Source organism: Acanthopagrus latus, chromosome 21 (assembly GCF_904848185.1).
Source record: "Acanthopagrus latus isolate v.2019 chromosome 21, fAcaLat1.1, whole genome shotgun sequence".
Classification (NCBI taxonomy): Eukaryota; Metazoa; Chordata; class Actinopteri; order Spariformes; family Sparidae; genus Acanthopagrus; species Acanthopagrus latus.
This window is the reverse complement of record NC_051059.1, coordinates 16,589,639-16,614,283: the sequence shown is the minus strand read 5'-3', so window position 1 is coordinate 16,614,283 and position 24,645 is coordinate 16,589,639. Positions and strand designations below refer to the sequence as shown.

Genomic DNA, 24,645 nt, shown 5'->3' with positions numbered 1-24,645 from the left:
CACATGAACGGTATAAAAGAAGTGGTTGGAGTCAATGTGACGTTAACAGTACGTTTGTGGCTACATGTGCCAGACACACAAAACAAATGTTGTCATCTTCGCATTAGTTAAATTTTTCCTTTTATCAAATTTAAACTAAATAGCTTCCAATAATGCCTGGATCAACTGCCCCACTGTCTATGGCTAACAGAGGGGCCAGGCAACATTAGCATAGCAAACACTAAGTCATCAGATAACGATAGTGTTAGCTAGATATCCTGATTCACACAACGCAGCAGGACATTAATAGAGAACTGGCTAAAACCCCCAAACTTTTCTTTTCCTCATAAGCTTACATAATCTCTGACTTCTTTTTGCAACCAGTGGAGTTGCCCCCTAGTGGCGAACAGAAATACTTGTTCTGCACTTTATCAGAAACAGAGGCTACACCAGCTTCCTTATATATGTGATTTATCCACCTCACAAATGCATTTTATGCTCATCCAGACCAAATACGGTGGCATGCATGTGGGAAACAAACTGGAAATGGTCTTAAATCCAAATAAAGGGATAATTAGCACATTAGGTCACAATTATTTTGAATATTGTGCACACACTTGCATGTAAAGATGTGAAGGACTATGGGCTTGTAAGGGCCACAAAACGGCAAACAATTTAGCTGAGACTGCACAGGATGGAAATAATGGAACAATGAATTCTAAAGTCTCAAATCCTTGTTAAGACCCTCCATCTTTCAAACTAAACTAGATCACACCAAGAATCTCCTATCCCTTTATCCTGTTTAGATCCTCTAATCCCTCAGCCATTTTCCATTCTTTCTCTTTTTCCCCATTTCAAATGGCAACTGTTTGGTTGTCCGGCATTGGAACGTTGAGAATTTGTCCTCTTGGTGAAAGGAAAGTAACTATATTGAAGAAAGGAAGAACAGCTTGATGGAGCCAAGAATGCTACAGATCTCTTTAAGTCCCATAATGAGATGTTTTCTCTGCTCGGAGCTTGTATTGACATGGAGACTAATGATTTCCACAAAGTAATAGATTGAGAAGGTAATGCGCAGGGGTGGGAAAGACAACATGAAGTGATTTAAGTCGTAGAGTAGCCAAGATGCTCAGTGCCTCTCTTTGTATGGCATGTAAAGAGCCTTAATGATATCACTTCTCGGGAGCAGAAGCATGCAGGAGCATTACTGCAGAGTTTGCATGTATCTCCATAATGGCTGTGGTTTCTCGATCACTGCAAAACAGAAACATAGTTATGGACTCATATGAAAGTTTCCTGGGGTCCAAGACCTTTCAATTAGGTACTAATGTTATCTATATTAACCCTTCGCCCCTTCCCTGACTTAGCTTTATTGAGGGAAGGGCAAGGGGGTTGGGGTTGCCTCAATAAAAACAGCACTAAAAAGCAATTACAGTGCTGTGAAGAATGGGACTTGTCAGTAATTTGCTGTCTAAAACCGAGGAGATTGCAGGTCTGGGGCCGATTGGAATTCTGAGCCTGCAGTGCAGTGTGGGAAAAGCAGTGGGAAGGCAAGCACCACCCTTTGTGAGGTAATTACTGGAACTACCAGAGGCCAGCGCCAGTCCCTGCTAATGATAACCCCGCTCCTCTCCCCTGCTAGCCACCTTGTAATTGATATACCCAAATCTCACTCACTCAGGACATGTCCACAATAATGCGGATGAATTTGTGGACGTGCACCTCTTTTTTCCCCTTCACTTTGGCTTTTGAGTTGCCGTTTTCAATCACGTACAAAACACAATACTGAAAAAAAAAAAAAGTTTGTGAATGCACATGTTAAGGTAAGACTCAGGCGTTTACTCATGGAGCCCCACTCATTATACCAAATTCTCACTTCAGGCTCCCAGATTTCCATGATTTGTTTGTCAGTCGAGCCACTATATGGAAATGAATTGGAGAAAATCTCGAATAGAAAAGGGAAATTAGGGGTGTTTGTTAGTTTTGTGTAAAGATTTACTCACAGCTTCTATTTCTTGTAGTGTTAGCTGTGTTCATTTTATTGAGCTCCCCTAGCCATGACAGTCTGATCTGTTGTTCAAAAGGTTTACTAATAAAAAGTAAAATAATCCTATCTTTATACTGCAGTAACAACTTTATGAATTACTCTGGATTTTTTTTATGATTTAGAGTGCATGTGAGTGGCTTGCTGACTGAAAAGGCCATTTATGTTTTCAGTGTTTAACCTGATAAATCTTGAATGAATTTGACAGTTAAAAATGACCTGACAGTTAAAGTCATGTACTTTATCAATTTTATATTCAGATGACTGCACACATATATAATAAAGTTCTAAATTCTAAATGTTGCCCCCTGCCTGATACAGATGATGTCCTGGCTGTATTGAGATAGTTATTTACTGTACATCACTGGTCAGGGCGATACCTGATGCATAAAATAAGGGCTTCTTTCCGTCGCCATTTTAGCATTTCATGATTAAAAGTACTAAACTACACTGAAAATCATCTGCATTCAAAACCTTCCGTAAGTAAGGGTATATAATTATTACCAGCAGAATCATAACTGCTAGTGTTTTACCATTAGATCATTATCTGTTGCTACATTTATGTTGCATGTTGCATTTTGCCACTGTGATGATGTAGAAGGTCAAGCTAAGATCATCATATGTTTCCCGTGTTGCTGCTGTGGCCGATCAATTTGAAAAAAAGACGCAATTTTTATGCCATTTTTTTGGCTGCTAAGCTAAAGGTTTCTAACCCTTTTCAAATCAAACTGGCCTCTCAGAGCTGCTGGAGACTCGGGTTGCGCTGGTTGTTTCTTTCTGTGATAAACAAGTTCTTCAGTCGTTTAGGAGTTGTTTAAGCTCCGGAAATGTTTAGTGGGCTACAAAACTTTACTCGACTTTCCATCAGAGTGAGAGTGAGTTGACCATTATCAAAATTTCCATTTTGGGTAAAGCTGCCCTTTAAAATTATGGAGGGGGCCGTCACAGAAAAATCTCACCTAAGGCCCCAGATCATTTTGGACCAGCCCTGTCTATAACAGGCATCTGAAACTTTTGAGTTATTAACTGTATGAAATGAGACACACGCAGTTGTAGACCAGTTTTAATTGGGGGGCCAGGTTGGGGCCGGCTTTTTTGAGGGGCACATACAACCAGTGAAAAAAAAAGAGCCGACTGAAACTTCTTCTGGACGTGTGCACACCCTCATCCTACCTGCTGAACCGCTTTGAGCTACAAGAGAGGTGAAAAGGTGACTAATGAGCGATCATGTCTGCCTCCTCCCCCCCAGCTCTACAGCCCCAGCCCACACTGATCTGGATGATGACCCCTTGTCAACCTCCAGGCATGGGACCCTTCCACCACCACCACCACCAGACCACATCTTACGGCAGCATACCTGAGCACTCCATGAAAAACTTCCTTAAATTGAAGAGTCAGCGCTGTAACCAAATGCACACACATGCACCCTGCAAACACACACACACACACCTGCAGACTGTGTAGTGCATTAGTATGTCTCCCATATCACCCCCACCTCCGCTCCCTCCTTGTTATCTCCCCAGTTTGACTAATGTTCTCTTGTAAGTACAGAGGTGGCAAAATTCCTTTGTTGGCTTCAACAATACAAACAGGCACTTCAAAAGGGGATAAGGCTGCTTTACAGGTGTCACATCTCTTCTGATGATGGCTGTCCTCTTTAGAAATCTCACAGATAACCCATCATCCTCATTCAAGGTGGGTGACATACTTCGCACGTCCCCCTCCCTGGCTGTAAAAGGGAAAACATATTGCCATGATTGCTACAGACGTGACGATGTTTCGACACAGCCGCCAGAGGAGGGTTTATATTTTGTGTCGGCGCAAAGAGTTATCTGTGGGGGATTATTTTTTATCCGTCTGCTGTGACTAATGTTTATCCAAAATGTGGCAAATTAGTGATTAGTATTGTGTGATAAACAACACATGGCTCAATCTAAAGTTAGATTTTAGTGGCTGAAGTGTTGGGTGAAGGTGTGAGTGCTGTCAGGATCTATTTATTTAGAAAACAGAAGTGAGAAATATCACTTACAGGCCATATAAACAGGACCATTAAGGATAAATAACATAAATTTAACAGTGTGAGAGAGAGATTAGTTTGTAATATTTGAGATTGGGAGTCTGTCATGACTGTTTTTCTTGCAATAGCCACGTAAAAAATATATTTTTACTTTCAGTGTTTCTCTGATCTGGATGGCCCGATGTGTTACATGTGTTAAAGACCGAATCCGAGGGAGTGATCTAATTTCAGACAGAAGAACATACTGACATCAAAAGACCTGCTTCAAAGTCAGTTTCATAATGAAATGCCCACACACTGCACTCTCCCCTCTGTAGCTCTGCTTTGGACCATCACCTTTTGGTGTGTTTGACCTATCAACAAGAAGAGCTTTGAGAATCACATTCTTTAAAGCTGCAGTCAGTCACATTTCATGTTGAGCATCAGAGCAGCTCAGTCTGTCATCTTTTCACATTCAAACTCATCTTTCAAACTATTAAAATGTTTGCACGCAGGTAAAACATCAAATTGAACATATCAGTTATTCTAATAAAATTCCACTTATCATACTGACCAGTGATGGAATGTGGCTAAGTAAATGTACTTAATATCGATTGATAATCATTTGATAATATTAGTAAGAAGGTACTTTGCAAATTGCACCTTGCATCAGAACCAAAGTAGCACATTTTAAAAATACATTTATTTTGTGGCCAATTGCATAAACAAACAGACTATCAGATCACATATGAATACTACTTGAGCAGAAGTCTTAAAATGTCTTATATTAAAGGTACTCAACCAATTAAAGTAATTTTTCTACGAATGAATGTGCGCAAGCATCAAAAGTACAAATGAAAGTAATATATATACATGTTAACATGTATGTACAGTACATGATATCTCCTGTGATATTGGTCGACAACCTCTCTTTTTCATCTGATTGCAGACAAAATAAATTAATTCAGAAATGCTGAAAAAACAGGCTTTTGATACTTTGGTGAATTTACTGTCAGAAAGTACATTCAATATCAGATACTTTCACTCAAGTACTATTTGTATGGGTGACTTTCACTTTACCAATTAATATTTTACAAATATACCTTTACTTTCACTCAAGTATGGCTTATATCACATTATCACACTGTTTATATTTCCATCAAAATTCCACTGATACAAATAAAATTATTACTGACTACTGCCACGCTGCACTCTGTTGCTCTGGGCTCACCAGCCGGTACATACTAGTTGAGATCACTTGCAATCCTTCAACTGTTCACTGTGATTTCTATGTTATGTTTCTCTATACATACTCTATGTCATGCATGCTGTTCCAAGACTGGGAGGCAGTACTGTATAGCTGAGTATCACTTTAATGTAAATAAAGCTGAATTGAATTGAGCCGAACATCAAAAAGCCAAACTAAGAGCGAGACAGGAGCTGGCTGTAGCCGAAGTGTGACTTCTGTGGGAGTATTTGCATGGTGTCCTTTGAGTGTGGGCCTTTGCACCACTCCACTGTATATATGTCGCTCTGCTCTGCCCCGGCTTTATTGAAATGCATGCAGTGGTCTGTTGTGAATGTCAGGGTGAAACTCGGGACATAAAATAAGAAGAAGACACCGATTGCAATCAGTCCCATTGTCTCCCATTTATATGGTTATTGGGTGGTGCCTCTTGCAGTCTGGTCGTGTCGAAGTTCTCACAGTCAGGATGCCATCTCCCTCACTGGAGCCGCCGTAGCCTCCTCTGGCAACTATCTGCTAACAATGTACATCTCACTTGGGTGACAAAGCTGCGAGGTGGGTCTGGCTGAAGGGAAGGGCCCATTTCCTTCAGCCCCAAAGACAGCGTTGCTGCAGGGCCGGAGTTTCTGTCCATCCTGTGATCTGTTTCATGTTCTGTACTTGTTTTCTCCCATTCAGATGGTGTGAAAAGTGTCAAAGGTCGAGGTGTGGAATGACAGCCTCCCAGTCACTAAACCAAACCTGAACCTGGCTGGCTCCCAGGAGCTCATACACTTCAACAAGTCCTTATTAATTTCCCAACGTGAGGAAAGGGTCTAAATGCCATAACATTTTTATATATGTCTGGGAAAATAAGTCCGCCCAAGTAATGAGGTTTAGTCGTAGGACAAACTCTGAAAGACGGCTTAAAATATAGTTTGATGTGGGGGTGGGCAAGACTAATGAATCCCCATGAATGAGAACGGAAGGGTATCACTTTTTGTGGTGCTTCCACTCTGGAGGGGGTGTGTATCAATCTTTCTGTGAGATAATGGGGTTAGATAGCAGTGAGACCTGGCCTCTGGTGGTGACATTGTTGCAGGGCTCAAAGACTATCAGGGGTCCAGCGGCTGAGCCGGAGCACCGGTGGGCTCTATTCACATCCAACCCCTAATCTATCTTGAGATCAGGTCTTTCTCTTCGACAAAGCTCCATCTTTTTCTAAACTCTCATCACTAAGATTTTTTTCTCTGTTATTATTGTCTCTCCAAAAAGCACAGCTGGCTCCTGCAGCCTGTCAAAGGAATCAAATTATTAGTGCAGCTTTATTTTCTTCTTCTTTCGTCCTCTGGACCAATCCATCGCCCGTGTTTGGGTATTATGGGCTAAATCTATTAGTCTTCATGACTGACAGCTTGTCCGTATTCTAAGTGTGTGACTGTGATCAGATTTTTCATTTTGTGCTGAAGAAAATCAATGGACAATGTCAGAAAGATCTGTGGTAGGTTGCAATTGTGTTGTCAGGATGAGACACCGTCTGCAGATCAGACAGTTATACTAATGCTATGATAACTTATCGGTATTACTATTGGACCGTTACAGTTCAGGTTCTTTTAGACATGTCATCTTGTACCATAGTGGACCTGAGATCTCAACACAATGCAAATTAAGAAAACATTTTTACAGATTACCCTCCCAGCTGAGACACAGGATCAACCACAGTTTGACTAAAATGTACTCCAAATGTCAAGAGGGAAGTTATCAGGATCATATGTGCACATGGATCCACGTTGAGGAGTAAAACTGGTAAGCAGGCTTGATGGAATTTTTGGTATCAAGCTGGGGGCTGAACTTCAAGTTTGCTTTTCAGTTCCCATCATTGGTTCCCATCAAAGAAGGCTGTTTAATATACTAACATTTACTGCCCAGGGAAAATGTAGGACTCAGATGGACCAGTAATAGGCCACCCATAATTGTTGATGCAAGATTATGTTTTAGACAATGCCATCATACATACAGGTTTAAATGCAAAATAGATGATTTTTAATAATTTTAGGGTCAAAGGTCAAAGGTTAAGGGGGGTGAGCATTCTGAATAACTTTTAATTTTATTCATTTACATATATTTTTTTGGACCTCTTTCTCTCAAGATGTTTATCTGTTGCACTGTCAACTGTATCGGGATTGAGATACACATGGATGCAGTTATTTAACACCAATTTTCTAAGTGCACAACACTTAGAAAGAAAAATCTGCGAATGAGAAAACAAACAAGTACAAAGACGCAGCAAGTAGCACAGACTACAGCAGAGACCATTTCCGGGGGAACACTACAAAGTGATGCACACGTCCAGAAGCTGCAAGGACGTGCTTGTAGTCTCACTTTAAAATCGAAGAATTTAACAGATGTTCCAGTATCACATTTGGATAGCCCACTTCAATGACTTAACCACACAACCACAGCAACAAGCACATCCCAGCTATGTGCATCACTTTTTATTGTCCCCTGCAGGGTCCCTCTGTTACTTTGGTTGTGTTTTCTCTTTTGGCTAAATGCTGTGCTTGCTGTCAAACTGGTGAAGATGTTCCGATGTTTTCTTAATAAGCTTGCGTTGAACTCTCATGGTCACCATACATGTACACCACATTCTGTTAAGCTTCACACCCTTCCAAAGCTGAATTTGACCGACACTATCATTTATAATTCTGTTCCAACACATAATCTTCTCGGTATAAAAATAGCTAATTGGGCGTGATTGCACATATTCGTGTCCGCTGTGGGAAAGTGTAGGTTGGTGCGACTTTTCTATGAGGGCTGTGTTTAAAAAATGCCAACAGTATCTTTTTGCTTTATACTCTTATACAACTATTTCTAAAAATGTGAACAAAACTTTAAGCTGACTGATGCTGAAAGGTACGTTTTTTTCCCCCTATTCAAGACCAGAGCTAGTTATCTCACAAAAGTCACGACTTTCTTTGGGTTTGTGCTGTTTTAAAGAAGTTTTTTTAAATTGTCCAAAGCATCTGGGGGTTGAAGACACATTATAAAATTACATATTTATTTCACATTGTGTTCTCATCTTCAGATTCGAGTTTATACACATGAAAATGTGAATGAAAAATGAATGAAATAATAACATGTACATTTCAGTCATTGATAAGAGAACAACGGTTTGATTTGTTTATGTTGCTTTATTTTGGTGTTACAGAGTTAACTTTAGAAATCTACTACAGGCAGCAGGACAAACGATACCTGTGTGCAGTCAGTGAAAAAAACAGAGATGAGGTAAAAAAAAAAAAAAAAAAGCTACAGTGTTACGAGTCACAACACTGCTTCAAAAAAACGTAATATTTCTGCAAATATATACTTTTACTTACTAATATGTACATAGCATGAAATAAATAATTATAAAAAAACATCAACATTTTAGGAATCCATAAAAACACAAGAACTACTTTGTACAAAACTTTGGATTTTTAAGACTTAACAAAAAAAATTAGAACATACAGCAAGTGGCCCACACGAGCAATCGATCACATATAAAGTGTACAGTAATAAATGCAAGATAACAGCTCTTGTATTGATAGTGGTTGCTGTGTAGTTTTATTAAAGACGACTTAAGATGTGTATTCGGTTATGGCTGCTCATTACAATTTTTTCAGTCAGGATGAAAAGTAATCATGGGTGGGCAAATTTGATTAAAAATCTGAGAACTATACATGCCTGAGACATACAGTAGCATCACATTAGCTGTAAACAATAATTTAACAGTGTTGGCACACATCTGTCCATAGTTGACGCTATCATTTAAATGGCACGCGCACTGTTTCATCACAATTGTGTACCTTGTTTCGACGTCTCGTCTCAGCTTTCAGTAGTTTTTCACTTTCCAAATAAATAAACACTGTGTCATATTTCATCTCAAATTGAGGGAGAGCAACATGAGTAATTTTCGCCCTGATGTTTAGCATGACTACGAAACCCACAGGCAACTAAAATAACATAAGCTCTACTTTGGTCTACTTTGGTTAACATGGATATTACTGTATGCAAATATTAGTCAAAACTTCACATTTTTTCTCTCCAAACTATAGATAATAGATTTCTTTCACAGAAAGAATCAATACAGGCAAGAATACACACAAAACAAAGACATACTGTAATGTAAGGACCTAAACACTCACACACAATCACAGACTCGTACTCACACACATACAAAAATATAACTTTACTTAGCAGCATTAAAGTAAGGGAAGTATTGATAGTTTCAGTGATGCTGCTTGTTGTAAAGTTCGGGGAACAAGAAGCCACAGCTGAGAGTCATCACATGCACATAATTCTACTACAACTGCCAATCATACTGCATTTTACAGAGCTTATATACAGCTTAGTTTGCGGTTTGTTTGCCATTTGTGATTCAGTTGACTTACATTTCGTCTAATTTCAAAATAAAAGAATGTTATATGTTTAAAATGAAAATATAATGGAAACATCCCTTTTTTTTATAAATAACAGTCCCCCCCCCACACACACACACACCCGGTCACATGCGACGTTGCTAATACTGATAAAAACAAGGAGGACATGCTTCATATTTCTCAACGGGACACAAGTGCTGACCTTTCTAGATTCCTTTACAGTTCTCTGACCCAGCCCTGTTGCCAGGATAAAATGTAGGCATTTAACGTTTCTGCAAACCACAGATACCAGCGAGGTTGACGTGCGTAGCAAACGCGACATATCATGTTCACATTATTAGCTGACTTTTGCAACAGGAGGAAGAGGGGATGGAAGTGACGTCATTACAGCCAACAAGGCTACTGGATGCCTTGTCGGTGACCCCGAACTGGAACATAAACCAAACCTTGATGTTTCCCTCACCCTCACCATGCACCTGAACCTACCCAGAAGTGTAGCATTGTGACAGGAGAGAAATAGAAAATTGAACCTACACAAAAAGTTACGTTGCAACAGAAAGAAACGTTCGGGTTCAACTTGTCTGTGGTTGTGCAGAAACGTACTTAGCTAAAATTTATTCTGGCAATTGTGGGTTGTCTGACCTCCAGGGACTTACAGCATCTTTTCTGTTCTCGTCTTTGGTCATAACTCTCGATGTCATCCGAAGCATTGTTACTCTGAAGAAAAAAAGCTTCTGGCGTTCTTGGGTGTTTCTGGGAAATGTGCAGACCGCACACGTTCTTGTTCAGCGAATGTGGCTCATGTCTACTCTCTGGATAAAGTTAGTTGTAGCAGATATTAGCTCGTTAGCTTAAGGATTGGAGAACATGTAAACACATTGCAGCGTAACAATTACATTCACTCAGGTGCAAGTGCATTCTTACCCAAACATCAGTAACATATTAACACTATAAAAAAAAAAAAAAAAAACACAACCCATTCACACGATAATGTTAGTTTTTAGATACATACTTATAATGTTGAGGAGGAGAATGCATGCTGTTGAGTGTCTGATCATGTAAATAGCTCATAAATCTTGTTGTGGCAAAAAACGAAGGATGATTAAACACTGAAGAAAATGTGACACTTTCATTGTTTGCCATACAGACTTGAAACCATTGGCAGTGCTGGACTATTCTCAACAAAAGGAACTACGTGGAACACAGAGACAAAAAAAATCACCAATATGGTGTTCGTCAATTAGCCGACAGTTCTCCTTTCCTACGTCAGTACATGAAAACTCATCGCTAGAGATATCAACATTGTTGTCATCATCAGCAATCATTGTTGCAGTTCATATGGACGATGTCAACACCTACTTTTCAGCTGATCGAGGCAGAGACGGGCTCTTTCTAGCAATCACGCCACAAAAACACAAGACTGTTATGCCTGCTGCTGGAGTCCTTGATAACTCAGGCAGCCTTACAGCCTCTCAAAGTTGCTGTATTTGTTCTCCTGCCTACTGAAATCTTTCAATTTTGGTGAGCAAAGATGAGAACCAGGTGTCTTCATTTGCAGGTGTGCACGTCGTAGACTCTCACGCACTCCTGACAGCTGACGTAGCAGCACCAGTGGAAAATGCAGTGGCACTTCTCCTTTCTCTTCTCAGTCCTGGTGTTGTGACCCCTGCCGCAGCAGAGGAGGTCACAGCCGTCTATGCCGTGGGACGTCAGGTTGCAGATGCGATCGCGGGTGCCGAAGGAGCCGGTCTCGGGGTTTGGGTCGCAGAAATTGGGGGAGCTCTCGTAGTAAACCAGGTCACGTTCTGTGGGGGGTTTGAAATAGTTGTACTTGGGTCTCAGGGTCTCCACCCACCCGCGGGACTCCTTGTGTTTCTCCACTACCATCTCTGACGCACTGTCGTACTTATCCTTCATGTAGTCACCAATGACTCGGAAGTCAGGCTGAGACCACCAGCACGTCTTGACCTCGCAGCTGCCCGAGAGCCCGTGGCACTTACACTTCAGGAACATGTTGTCATTGAGGGACTAAAGAAGAAAAGAAAATGTGTTAATCAAACGTTTTCATACTAGAAAAATGCTGCAACACAATCACCAAAAAAGAGCTTATTAGAAAACCCACCATTCTTCCTGCCTCATTGTTATGACGGTTCATGGCTGAGCGCGCATCAGGCCGATTTTCCCTCGCATCAGCAAACTCCCGGGACACCATGCTCCCAAACTCCACATCCTCGCTGCAGCCACCCCACTTCCATCCCTCGCCGGGGGGGCCCTTGTGAGGTGTGTCACACCCGCAGATGGTGGCCGGACCCTCGGCGCAGGCACGCGTCACTGCGAACGCCACTCCCGCCGAGGCGATGGCGTGAACAAATGCTGACTCTCGAGTGGCTGTAAAGAGAAATTCGGATATCTGTAAGACGTGGAACATTGGGGAAAGAAATAGCTGCAGGCAACATCCCGCAATGAAACATCCCAGCAGTCACGTGAGTAATGAGTTTCTGCTGCTGCTGATTATTTTCAGGATTACATTTATAAGAAAGCTGTAGCTATAATTACAGAGAATGTAGGTCACCACCTGTTTAGATGGATATCTGCTTGTGTTGGGTCTTATGTGATTGCATAAGCAAATATTCCGCAATCTAAGTCAAGAAGACAACATCAAATACACTATACATACGGTTGAGTTCATTGCTATTGTTGATTACATGTGTTAAGGTATCTACCAAAGTTGTACCAAGCAGCGTGTGGGTTCATTTAGCCCACACATCAATCGTCCATGTCTCTGAGTAAGGCCAGCGAGGTCTCTATGCCTCCGTCTGACATAGCTAACTGATGACTCAGAGGGATCAGGATCTTCCAGAGAGATGAGAGGAAGAGACGGGTCTGACAGGCCTATAATTAAGAGACTCAATTAAGCTTTTGAAAGGTTAGGAAACTGCCTCACACTGTGGGGACAAAGCATAGGCACAACACTGAAATGGGACTCTAGTGTCCAGAGCCTGAACAACACTTTGAGCAAAAGGCAAGTCATTATTTTGCTTCCCCGCTCAAACTGAGCTCACTGCGACCGGGAGATCGCCTTAAATAATAATGTACTTGTATGGTCTTGCACAATCACAAGAAAAGAGACGGAGAGAACAAAGTTAAAGAAAGTGGGGAACACCAGGTGGTGATATGACATGAGTAAACAGAGTAAAGAAATGCACAGAGGGGGTTAAAGATCAATAGTGAAATTTGGGATTGTGTGCGTGTGTGTGTGTGTGAGACAGATAAAGAGGCAGCACAGGCTTCTGTCTACAGAACAAGAACGACGGAGGGGAAGAAAGAAACGAAAAGGAGGAGTATAAAGCTGAAGGGAATAGGAGCTCCTCCCTTACAGCAGGTTCCAACCAGTTCGAGGACTAAAGGGCATTAGAAACAATGATGCAAGAGAAAAGGTCTGCTGGCATCCTCCACCACCCACTGCATACTTACTTACTAATGTTCAGGATACATCTGAACCTCTGCTCTCCTTCCTCAAGTCCTGCTTACTGCACGCTCACTTACATCCATCACAGATCATTTCACTTTACTATCATTTTACTTCGTTTCTCGTGGTACCTGAAGGCTGTTAAGATGTAGATCACAGTTTGAGGAAACTGCCTCCAGTTAAATGCTAATGTTTACATGAGTTCAGAATGAGTTGAGGTGTGATCTCTACTTCTTTCAAGATTGTTAAGGTGTTCATAATATGGTTTCTATTTAATGTGTGTTAAGGGACTCTACAACTAAATTGTGTACTCGATGAAAAACTAAAACCTCCCTGCATTTACAATCACTGATGGAATGTAACTGAATACTTTTACTCAAGTACTGTACTTAATCACAATTTGAGGTGGTTTTACTGTCCCCTCAATCTCCTGCTACATTATTTTGGAGGCAAATGTTGTTGTCGGCACTTTGATTATATTTGTCTCTACCTTACGGGACTACATCATTGGCATAGACATAGAATTTAATTTAATGCATCACAGAAGTTTGAGCTTGATTTATTCAAAAAAAGTGGGCCGAAAATGGAACCCTGGGGATCTCCTTTACAAACGTGACCTTATGGATGACTGGAACTGATGCTGCATAGCATAAGGGGGAGGAGGAGTTAAAATGGGAGAGGAAAAGAGGATTATCTTGGGATGAAATGAGCAAAGGCGAAGGATCGGGGCAAATTAAATATGTCCTGGTGTCTTTGAGCGTGAGTAGACAGGCTACCCCAGAAAAAAAGTTAAGTAGGTCTCTAAGGTCGCAGAGTTCTTGTAACAGGCCCATCCTCTTTAGTAACATACCTTCTATTCCCAAAAATACTATGGGTTGTCCCAAACAATGTTCAGTGCATTAAATCACATATGAGGAGAGTATGAGTGTATACATACAGCTCAGTACCAGACTGTGAACATGGTGCCAATATCAGGGTATTCTTGACTTGGTATGTGCTTGAGACAACTGACACTTCAAAAAGCCATCAAAAGACCTAACCTTATAAAAAATGTTCACATTCACATCTTAAACATTTTTAAAATTATTTTTAAGAGGGTTAATAAAATGTCCTCTCAAACTTCTACTTATGTGTCGTACTCTGTGTTTCACATAACTTCCAGGGGCTTTATACACCTGCATTAGTGTTTGCTTCACCTGGAGACACCAGCTCTTACATCAGTCGCTCAGTTATTCTTGGTTTTATGACCAATTTATGGTATTTCAGGATACTTTTACTCTGACAATGCTCCTCCACCAAACTTTGCCAGACCCTGGCAGGCCAAGTGGTCCCTACAACCTGCTGGGGGGTTGAATCCCCTATTGTGCTGCCACTGTCACGCTGTGTTAGTCCCACAATGGCCCCAGATATTTTATATGAAATTTGCCCTGGCCAGTGATTAGTGGGGACCAAGTTAAGTCATAGCAACAGAGAACTATGCATTGGCCGGACCCCGCTTGTCGGCAGACGGGGAAATCCCTATTCAAATGGTTTAATAAAACAATCTAAAGGGCGTGTGAATGGGGAAAAGCACTTTTTCTCCTGCTTAATCTCATGGTTGCGAAGATATTGTGCTCGGAGCAGTGCCCAGCAGGGAGTGGGGCTAAGGTCCCCCCATCAACTCCATTTACCACGCCCCTTCTTTCTTTCTTGCCCAGAGTTAATGATATACTGGCGCGCCAGCTTCCCTCCCCCAGCATGGAGAGACATACGTCTCATGAAAAGCAGAGACCTCTTAGCTCATCCTAAATAGTTACACTTTCTCATCCTCAGGTCACAGGTCGTAACCCACATCCCCTGACCTTTTCCCAGTTAGTTTGGATGGGACTTAATGATTTAGGTTAATTCATTAGGTGGATTTCCTGGCATGCAGGGTTTGGGCAAGGGAGGGATACCTACAGGAAATGAAGGTTAGATAAGTCAGAGCTACACACGTCCCTTCCACACACTTTACGTGTTACGTAATAGGAATTTCCTGTGAGCCTCATTTGAATTTAATGGTTTCAAGTAGAAAAGTGATGGTGCATGTCGCTACCTGTCTGCGTGGTAACACCTGTGAAACTGTGACTGTCCACTCTTTGAAGCCAAGGTGCCCTCCCTAATTCTATCATATGACTCATAAACTGGAGCCTGATTGTACCCATATAGTAGGTAGGTGTTCTGTAAATACCACGAATGCCGAAACGGCTCTGGGATCGGCTCCGCGGACTAAGAACACCTGCGCAGCTTTCTATTACCTTTCATCACGGGCAGATTCCAGCAGTGCATGTTTTGACACTTTAGTTAATGTAAATTAATGAGTGCTGACGCAGACATAGCCTGGAGGCAGGGCTTGTGATCTGGGGTGTGGAGCGAGAGAGAAACACAGAGGGAGGATCGAGCCATGTGTGAGGGAGCAAGAACATGCACACAGAAGAGTCATGTGTCCCATCAAAAGGCGGGAGTGACTGTTTTATGTGCCGGCGCATGACGTAACAGCGTGCGTGACAGCGTGCATTTAGACGGATGAATGTTTGTGTGTGGTCATGCCAGTGTGCGATCACATGTGGCCTGAGCGTATTTCTTGCTCGCATTTTCGTACGAGCAGAAAACTGTTTTCCATTCGGTCCTTGCTCAGTTCACGGAACCTGCCCTCTCTCCGCAATGGTCCGTGTCTTTCATTCTTCTAGCACTCGGCCTAATCCGCCTCTGTAAAACAAACTTCTAATGTCCTCTCTGAAGGTGAGGAGGACATGGGCAGTGATGGGCTAACTGATAGGAACTAAGCCTCTGAAGCCCGTAAAGGCGCCTACCCTTCCTTTCAGCTTTCGCACCCCAAAAAAGGCAGGAGGAAACCGACACACAACAGTCTGAATCGCAGACAAACAGACACCAGTGAGGACAATGGGCCTGTTGCACAGACAAACACCAGCATCAATCAAATCCAATGAAATGGAAGCCCTCTCCTACTAAGCCCTATCAAAGGCCTGTGAGCCCCTGAGTCACTCTCCTTGGCCTCTGACAAAGGCACTTAATCCAGCCACTTTGACCTCTCACATTATTAAGGGCCTCAGTGACCTTAATCCAATCAAAATGATTCACTAAAGCCCAGTAGCAGCCTCCTCTTTCCACTCAGTACCCCTGCAATTTACGCCTGGGAGGGGATGCAACGGGAGAGATGTGGTGGCATTTTGCACCACAATGGGGCCCGGATTGAGAACCCCTATCGTTAGCCACCTACTTGAGCTCAAGCCCCTTCTATCAACTGGCTCAGGAGTTTATTAAAAGCAATTGCCCCGGCTAACCTCCGACCCCCCCTGTGTCCGCATCAATCTTCCCTAAACTAGGTGACAGGTTTAGATCCTTGACCCTCCCCTTCCACTCATTCTTAATTTTGAAGCCTTTAACTCATTTTAGAGTTAGCAAGGAATGAGGAACACTAAAAAAGCCTATCGTAAAAGGCATCCTCTGTACTCACAGGCCTCAAAACAATATTTGGACATTTTGAGAAATGCACTTATTCACATTCTAGCCAAAAGTTAGGTGAAAGGTTCAATACCACTCTCCCATCTGTCCGTTAAACATGAAATGACTGCTAGCAGCTAGGTAGTTTAACCAAGCATAGAGACTGAAATCAAAGGGAAAGAGTGTTTGGCGTCGTCTGGAGGGAACCAAATCTGCCTACTAGCACCTCTAAAGCGCCTTAACATTATATGTTTCAATCTGCTCAAAAAACAAACTCATGAAGCTCAAGCTAACCTACAACTGCTACCTGTAGCCTCATATTTAGCTAACGGACAGACACGAATATCAATCTTCCCATCTAGAACTCCACAAAATGTCAGACTATTGTATCTGAGGTGCATTACATTTAAGCGTATGTCCTTTTATACAAAGTCAACAACCCCTGAACACAGTCAAACATGGATGTGTAACAGATTTTCTGTCGTGGTTGTGGGGGTTTCTTTCTTCTTAAATTGTGCATGGCACAGTGGGGATTTCTACAGTCTGAGCCCATGATCAGACCTGAATTGTCATACATGCACAGAAGCTAATGGGACAAAATGTATTTTTGGAAAAACTCCATAACTCAAATCACAATCACGCTTAAGGCCCTTCAGAGGATTGCGCAGAAGAACAATCACAGGGAATTCCCTCCTAAAGAAAACTCCAACAAGACAGAACTCACTCGTCCTAATTGTGTACATCATTTCATGCATTCAGGCCGCTCGGAGCTTGTTCAGTCTGGGGTCTATTTAAACAAGGATTTGAACGTGCATAATGGATGATGCATGCAGGGGAGTGCGGCTTTTCTAATGCAAATATAAGACAGAGAGAATACAGAATTGATAATGGAGGAGTTAATCAGCACAGAGGTACAAGTAAGTCACTTTCATTGGATGGACTTGCAGTCTTTTTTGCAGTTGGTTTGAAGAACTAAGACCTTCTAAGGGGGTCTGAAGAGCAGAAACATAGAAACATCTTTTTGGGGTCATGAGAGTCAGACAGCATTACCAGAGGAACAGTGGCATAGGTGTAAACAAGTCACTTGAAGCATTATTCTTTCCTTGCAAAGACAATCTTTACTTAAGACTTGGGCTATTACTTGTTGATTTTTGTAGAATATGTGTGGCTCTTTTGTGTTTGTCATACTTTTTGTAGACTTCTGACAGCCCCTCGAATCTATAATTGAACTGAGCAGCCTTTGGAAATGCTCCTGAACCACAGCTTTTGTCTGGTTTTCAAGCCACTGACATATTTGGTAAAGGTAATTTCAGTTTATAGCCCTGACCTCTGCTCAGGGTTGCCAGGTGTATGATATTTATCGCATTTGCACAATCATTTTGCATCCTGTATGATGTCAAAGAAGGCATAATGAACGAGAATTCGACCATCTTTTGACAGTAATCTGCAGGTTTTCTGTGGAGGTGATAGAGGAAGTTCCCGGGGAAACAATTGTGGGTAATACTTCAGGCCCTCAGCGAAACTGGCGTAAGTAATACAAATCATAACAACTGATGCACTGGTGGCATTTCCAAGGCTCTAGAAGCATTAGCTAAGTGGGCCAAGCAATAATCAAAGTGTTAGCAGTATTCATGGGATAAAGCCTAGTTTTGCGAGTGAAAGACAGAGCACTGAATACCAATAGGAAAGGAAAGAGGATTGTTAAGTGCTGGAATATTATTTTATGAATTATTATAGCAAAATATGATGTTTGGTATAGACTTTGATCATAATTTATTCAAAAATGTGACCTGTGATGTTACACATTCACACCTTTGTTTTTTGTGGTTATGACTCACATATGATCATTTTCAGCCTCTGGCCATCTGGCAAACTGCTTCTCCTCATCACAAGTGACCAAGGAAACAAAAATGGTACCAAATTAAAATGCCAGGGAACCTTCATGGGATTTAGAGCACAAATAGTGCCATCCTGTGCTTGAGGTAAACTGACAGGTTCTTTGCATGACAGAATAGTAGCAAAGACAAGTCTAACGTGCACTGTGGAGACCCTGAAGAGAGCATGCTGGGTTTGCTTTTAATACCTTTGTCCAACACTGGTCCGAAAATGGCCAGATTGTCGTTGACCGTGGTGCAGTTCCAGCGTCTTCCTCTAAACTGGTGCTGGCACTCCTGGATGCCAATCTTCACCCCCTCGGCCACGCTGGGCATGATCTCCACGTAGTTCCGGCAGAAGCGCAGCTGCTTGGGCACCAGACCCGGGATGCTTCCGCAGAGGATCGGCTGAGTTCCCAGTGAGGAGTACTGGTGGCCCACTGCTAGCGACCTACAAGGAGAGGGGAAGTCGACATTGTCAGTGCACGCCTGCCTGTGTCTTTATTTACTGATTTAACACCACTCAAGCGGGAGACTAATTTCCCTCTCCAGGTGCGGTGTAATTTTACGTCTGAGCGTGTTTTGATTGTCTGTGTTTATTTGCTGTATCAGATGCTACCATTAGGCGTCCATCCTTTATCCCCTCAACTACCCTCTCTGCAGACACCTGGCCTTTGTGTGCATTGAAATTGCAGCCCTGCTGCCACAGAATCAGCCACTGCTTCTGTCTGAGATGAAAGTCCACGATGCATCTCGAGGTCTTCATAGACCTTAAGCTGACAACTTGGAAAACTACACCTTGTTATTAACTGTCCGCACACTTAACAGGCCTTCAGCTTAGGGTAATAAGAGTGCAAACCCGACATTGAAACTTCAGAGAGTGTATTAAGTGTGACACAGAACCCAACCCCCCCTCTTTTCCTTTGAGGAAGGTATTCTGGGATACAACAAGTGCAAACTTGGTTCACTGATTACATCTCTCCGTCTCGCTGCCTTTATTGCTTTCTCTCTGTCTTTCTGTCTTCATTTTTTGTGTCCTCTCAATTAGGACTTTTAGTAACTAGTAATCATAGAAATGGGATATCCTTTGTGTCACTGTGTAGCGTGTAATTTAGCCAATTTTGGAAACATTTTGTTTCACTGTACTTCTACATGACCTTTTGTCAGTTTATCTGGAGGTGTTTCCGCATCACAGTACACTTTATTGGCTAAATATGAAGGTGGATAATGGGGGTGATTTGAATGTGAAGCTCTTGATTAAAAAGGCTGGATGAGAGTTGATAAAATTGAAATAAACAAACACCACTTCTTCTGTAACTGCATGACCTGCTGACCTGAGTTTTTATTGAAGTGTCACAAAAATCAATATTTTGACTGCTTGATTATTTAATAGCAGAGTTCTTATTATCTTTGGCACATGCTCTGCAGAGTAGCTACAAAGTAGCTTGTTGGCAATCGAGACAAGGCTTCATCTCACATCAGCTGTCAATTAGAGACTGAACACTGGCAGCAGTCATCAGCCGATCCTCCCCCGAGTGATATGGGCTCGATAACAGTTACTGTAGCCAGAGCAGGTGTGCAGTCTTCTGCCTTCTTCACTTAGCTCACTACCCGTTGACCTGCTTACTGTTGTTCAAGGACTAATCGCTGATCACAACAAGATTACCAAGACTCCTGACACTGGCCTCAGGCTGCTTTCTTTAAGAGCTCTCCTCAGCCAGCTGACCCCTTGTTGACAACTTCTGACGGTAGCAAGCATGCCGTCCTTGATTACCTGAACCCTGCCTGCTTTCTTTTTCAATATTACACAAAAATGTTGTCAGTTAAGGAGTGCCTAAGCCATCAGATGACCTAGTGGTTGAACCACTGCTTTTTTCCCCCAAAGCAAATGTCAGAGTTATGTGTCACCCAGTCTTAAACAGAGTTTCTCGCCTACTTTGAACTGCCTAGACTGCTGTGGTTAATCACAAATGAGGCATCCAGTAAGCGAGCAATGGCAAGTTGAAAATGACTTCAGAGGAAATCATATTTGTCTGCAGTTTGTCTGCAACATCCATCAGTAAACATAGGCGCTCCCATCACAAGCTGACCTCTCTTTGGCCCTTGTCAGTCCACGCACCCTGAAGCAAATCGTTCCCAGCAGAAAGCTGGTGCAGACTTTTGCACAACAAACAGAGCTTAGAGAACCACATACAACCATTCACTGCAGGCCTGCCGAGCCTCCTCTGCTTCCTTTTCCTCTACAGATGAAGAATGTGGAGGGTCTCCATCAGCTCAATCATTGACACCGATTTGTGCATCGGTGAATGAGCACCAAATGTGCCTAAATGACAGGAAACAGTGCAGAAGCGAGGTGGAATCAGCTCTAATCAATGCAGGAATATTAGCTGGAAAATGTTCTCATATATATATATATATATATATACAGCAGTTTCCTCTTGGCCAGGGTCTGTAACAAGCCTTCAGGACTACATCAGTGAGGGTATTTTTGCATGCATCCCTGCCAGGTCATCTCCCTGAAAAAAACCCATCATGAGTCAATGTGCTTAGTTTGCTTCACTCGCACGCGTCTCTGTGTCTGTCTCAGTGGGGCTGAGTAATCCATGCCACTTCTTCCTGTGTTAGGAAATGGCCCGAGAAAGGAGGCAGGGCATGTTCCACCAGGGATGATTTATGATTTTTTTTTTCAAGGAGCTATTGTCTAAAGAGGCCCAAACAAATATTTGAAGCATCTATTTAGTGCTCTTGCCTTCATTTCTTTCTTTCTTTTTTTCCAATTCCCACTTAGAAATCCATTTATTGTCCGAGCGCCAGCTGCCAAAAGACACTGGCATTTGGTTTAATTGACAGAGAAGCAGCTTTGCTCGCGCTGTTTAGGTTTATTTTGTCAAATGAACAGTTTAGTCGGAGCTGTAACAAATAAATACTTAAGCAAAACATATATCACATTCAATTTTTGTCTTAGTACAGACTTTCCCCCTCTCGTCTAAGTGTATCCAGCACAGGTTTAATGCATATTTCAGCAAGCCCAAGCAGGGTACCTTAGAATTACCACTTTACTCGTGGGCCCTGGGGCCTTGGAGCCGACTTTGACATCAAGAGAATATGTTTGGGAAAAGGAATGTGCGGCAAGCTTTCACCTCCAGGTATTTATCTTCTAAGGTGGGGTGGACTAGGGAAGGGAAGGGGGTGGCGGTGTGGCGGGTGCAGCCAGGCTATGTCATGGCAGGTCGGAATAGAAGAGACAGACATGAACCTGTCCTGGTGCATATCCCTATCCTGCTACCACTACAGCGCGTGATGTGGCTCTGACGGCCACTCGAAACCAAGTTCAGCAGAATTTGTAGGTGAAAAAAAAAGAAGCGATTCAGCCCTCAGATAGCCGACATGCTGCTTGAAAAGAACATGGAGACAATGCAGGCGCTAGTGAGTGCAATCCAGAGGGAGCCATGTTATTTGACTTGGGATGAGTTGCCATGAAACAGAAAATAACATCAGTGGCCTTGCAAAGAAAGAGAAAAAACCTCGCCGTCGAGAGCGTGCCTTCATGTGCAGCCGAAGATTGTTCGCGCTGATAGGAGTGATACAGCAGATCTGCTCCCGTTATGTTTGCCTGCCTCTCTTTTTACCTCCTGCAGTCAATGACAGACCTGACCAACCCTCCAGCATCAAACCGTCGACACACAAGTTTGCTTTTGTTATGACAGAGTGGAAACCTGCTTTCCATTGTGTCATTCATAATCGGCGCCACAAAAAAGTAATGGAAAAAAAAAAGAGATAGAGATAGAGAGAGAGCTCTTGTTCAGTGTGCACGAGTGTGTCAGTCAGCAGAGATAAATCATGGCACTGCACACGCTGGCATCAAACTGAAACGGTTGAAAAACAAACTCATCGGGTGATGAAACATCCAAAAATATAGTCTACAGAGTTGGTAAAGGATGCACAAACTTTTTAGTCCTCAGATTTGGGTGTCTTGAGTCTTTTCTTTTTCCCACCTCTGCAGAGGGCCCACTGTTATATCAGGATTTCCTTCCAGCTGTGCGTGTAATTAGTTTCTCATCAGTATTACCACCAGGGGACCCATTAAGGGAAGTAGATTAGGGTACAGCTAATATCCAAGCAACCCCAAATATCGAAGGACTTACGGTAAAAAAAAAACAGGCATCACTTGTTCGTTTTGTGTGAAAAAAACACATTGTGACCTGACACAGAGCTTCTCCAGAAGATTAAATGTAAAAAAAGAAAACAGGAAGCTTAAAAACTTCAGGCCTCAGTTTCTTAAATATGAGGAATAATCAGGATCAATTTGCAGTCATATGAGTGCGCGCTCTGCAGCGAAAGGCATCCGATACAGACAGTGTGGAGAATGTCCTCGGTCTCTGATTTTTGTGTCACGATGGAAAGTGATGAAATGTAAAAGCCATCCATGTTCACGATATTCATGGCGGCAACCTGAGTGTTATCACGCATCACACTGTGGTGTTGTTTAGTAGGCCCTCAGTAAAAGAAGTGTGGCAAGTTTATTTATGTAAAGATAATAACGAGTCACATTTTAATTGTACGTTGAAATGTGTTATTCTCATGGCATTACCACAATTAATATAAAAAAATAGATACAAATGAAATAAAAATTACTAATACACCAGTTTGTCCAAAGCATTAAAGCTGAATCTTCATACATGTTCTGTGTCACTCTTACCCCTGATACACACATAACACACACACAAGCACACGAGCACACGCACACACACACACACACACACACACACACACACACACACACACACACACACACACACACTTGCAGGCACACAAACTTTGCACCTGCTGCACTCTGAATATTAAAAACGCTCTCGTTTCGTGCTGCAAATGTCGAGGACATAAAACACACACACACACACACACACACACACACACACACACACACACACACACACACACACACACACACACACCATCCTGATTTAAAAACATCTATTTTCGTTCTCCACGACTTGGCTCCCTGCTTCAGTTTTGAAAATTAAAAGTCGTTCTTCACTCACGTGTGGTTTTTTTCTCCCTCTCTTATCAATACTGGACTTGTTATAAAGCCATCTCAGACTCGCAGATAATAAACACTCGTGTCCAAAAATAAATGAATGAATAAATAAATAAATAAATCAAGCTGGGACGACTTTTACCATCAGTGCGCTTTGAAAACGTTCCGCTGAAGTCGGCGCAGTGACCTGCTCACCACACTGCCTCAACATGTGAAAAACAAACTAACTAAACCAATGTCTGCTTTCGTTTTGGGAAATGAAATGAAAATTAAGAAGAAAAAAAACCAAACTTACCACCAGATGGGATAACTTGCCATGACATGCGTGAGCCCACAGAGCAGCAGGAAACATCCAAGGTATATCATCCTTAAAAGTTTCGCAAAAAAACCCCTCTCCAGTGGAAAAGCCTACATGCGCGCTCAGACGCGCACTGAGATTTTAACTGAAGAAAGGAGAAAAAAAAAAAGAAAAAGAAAAAAAGAGAAAATCTGCCTTAATGGATTTATATGTATGTATATTTGTTCGATCCTCCACATAAACTGAGGGAGGATCTATCTGTCGCGACTGCTCGCGGCAGAACTCGGGAGCCAAATATTAAAAGTTAAAAGCTGCTTGCTGCCTTTTTTTTTTTTTTTTTTTTTTTTGAGGACCCAATCAGCAGGTATCGCCAAAGGGGGAATTTCTGATGATATGTTCCCTCTGTTGCCTAGTCAGGCAGTTTGAACTCAGACAGCCAGAATGAGCCTAATTTTAAGATGTGTTTTAGTGCTCATTGAGAATTGGTTCGCATTAGCATGCAGTGTGTGTGATATATAATGTTGTTTAAAGGAGAGAGGGAGGGTCCGAGGGGTTTTAAATAGACATCGGAACCCCTGTGGATCGCGTAGCTATAACAACCTGTCCGGATTTCACTCCCTGGCTTGAAGCTTCTAAAATGCAGAAATAAATATGTGTGAATTGCTTGAGACCATTATTAAGGTCCGCGCTCCTTTTATTTGTGCCTGTTTGCCATGAATGTAAAATTAGAGGGCTGAGTTTTTTTTTTTTTTTTTTTTTTTGGATCCACAACGAACTGAAAAAAGAAGAAAACGATTAGATTTGTTTTTCTCCTAATAATC

The 24,645-nt window shown here is 42.2% G+C and overlaps 1 protein-coding gene across 1 annotated transcript; it reads right to left on the bottom strand.

Moving 5' to 3' along the window:
- Positions 1 to 8,434: 8,434 nt before the first annotated feature.
- Positions 8,435 to 24,250, bottom strand: wnt3a (wingless-type MMTV integration site family, member 3A). Its single transcript, XM_037082748.1, has 4 exons — positions 23,822 to 24,250; positions 18,698 to 18,939; positions 11,785 to 12,050; positions 8,435 to 11,690 (listed from the first exon to the last, which is right to left on the bottom strand). The coding sequence occupies exons 1-4, from the start codon at positions 23,890 to 23,892 to the stop codon at positions 11,211 to 11,213; spliced, it is 1,059 nt and encodes a 352-aa protein (XP_036938643.1). The 5' UTR covers positions 23,893 to 24,250; the 3' UTR covers positions 8,435 to 11,210.
- Positions 24,251 to 24,645: the final 395 nt, after the last annotated feature.

What these genes read in the sequence shown, in the direction of transcription:
- wnt3a (XM_037082748.1), bottom strand. Translation starts at nt 23,892, where the DNA reads ATGATATACCTTGGATGTTTCCTGCTGCTCTGTGGGCTCACGCATGTC. An exon ending in GCAAGTTATCCCATCTGGTG is followed by an intron (nt 18,940 to 23,821) that starts GTAAGTTTGGTT and finishes CTCTCCTTGTAG; the next exon opens with GTCGCTAGCAGTGGGCCACC. An exon ending in ACAATGAGGCAGGAAGAATG is followed by an intron (nt 11,691 to 11,784) that starts GTGGGTTTTCTA and finishes TTTCTTCTTTAG; the next exon opens with TCCCTCAATGACAACATGTT.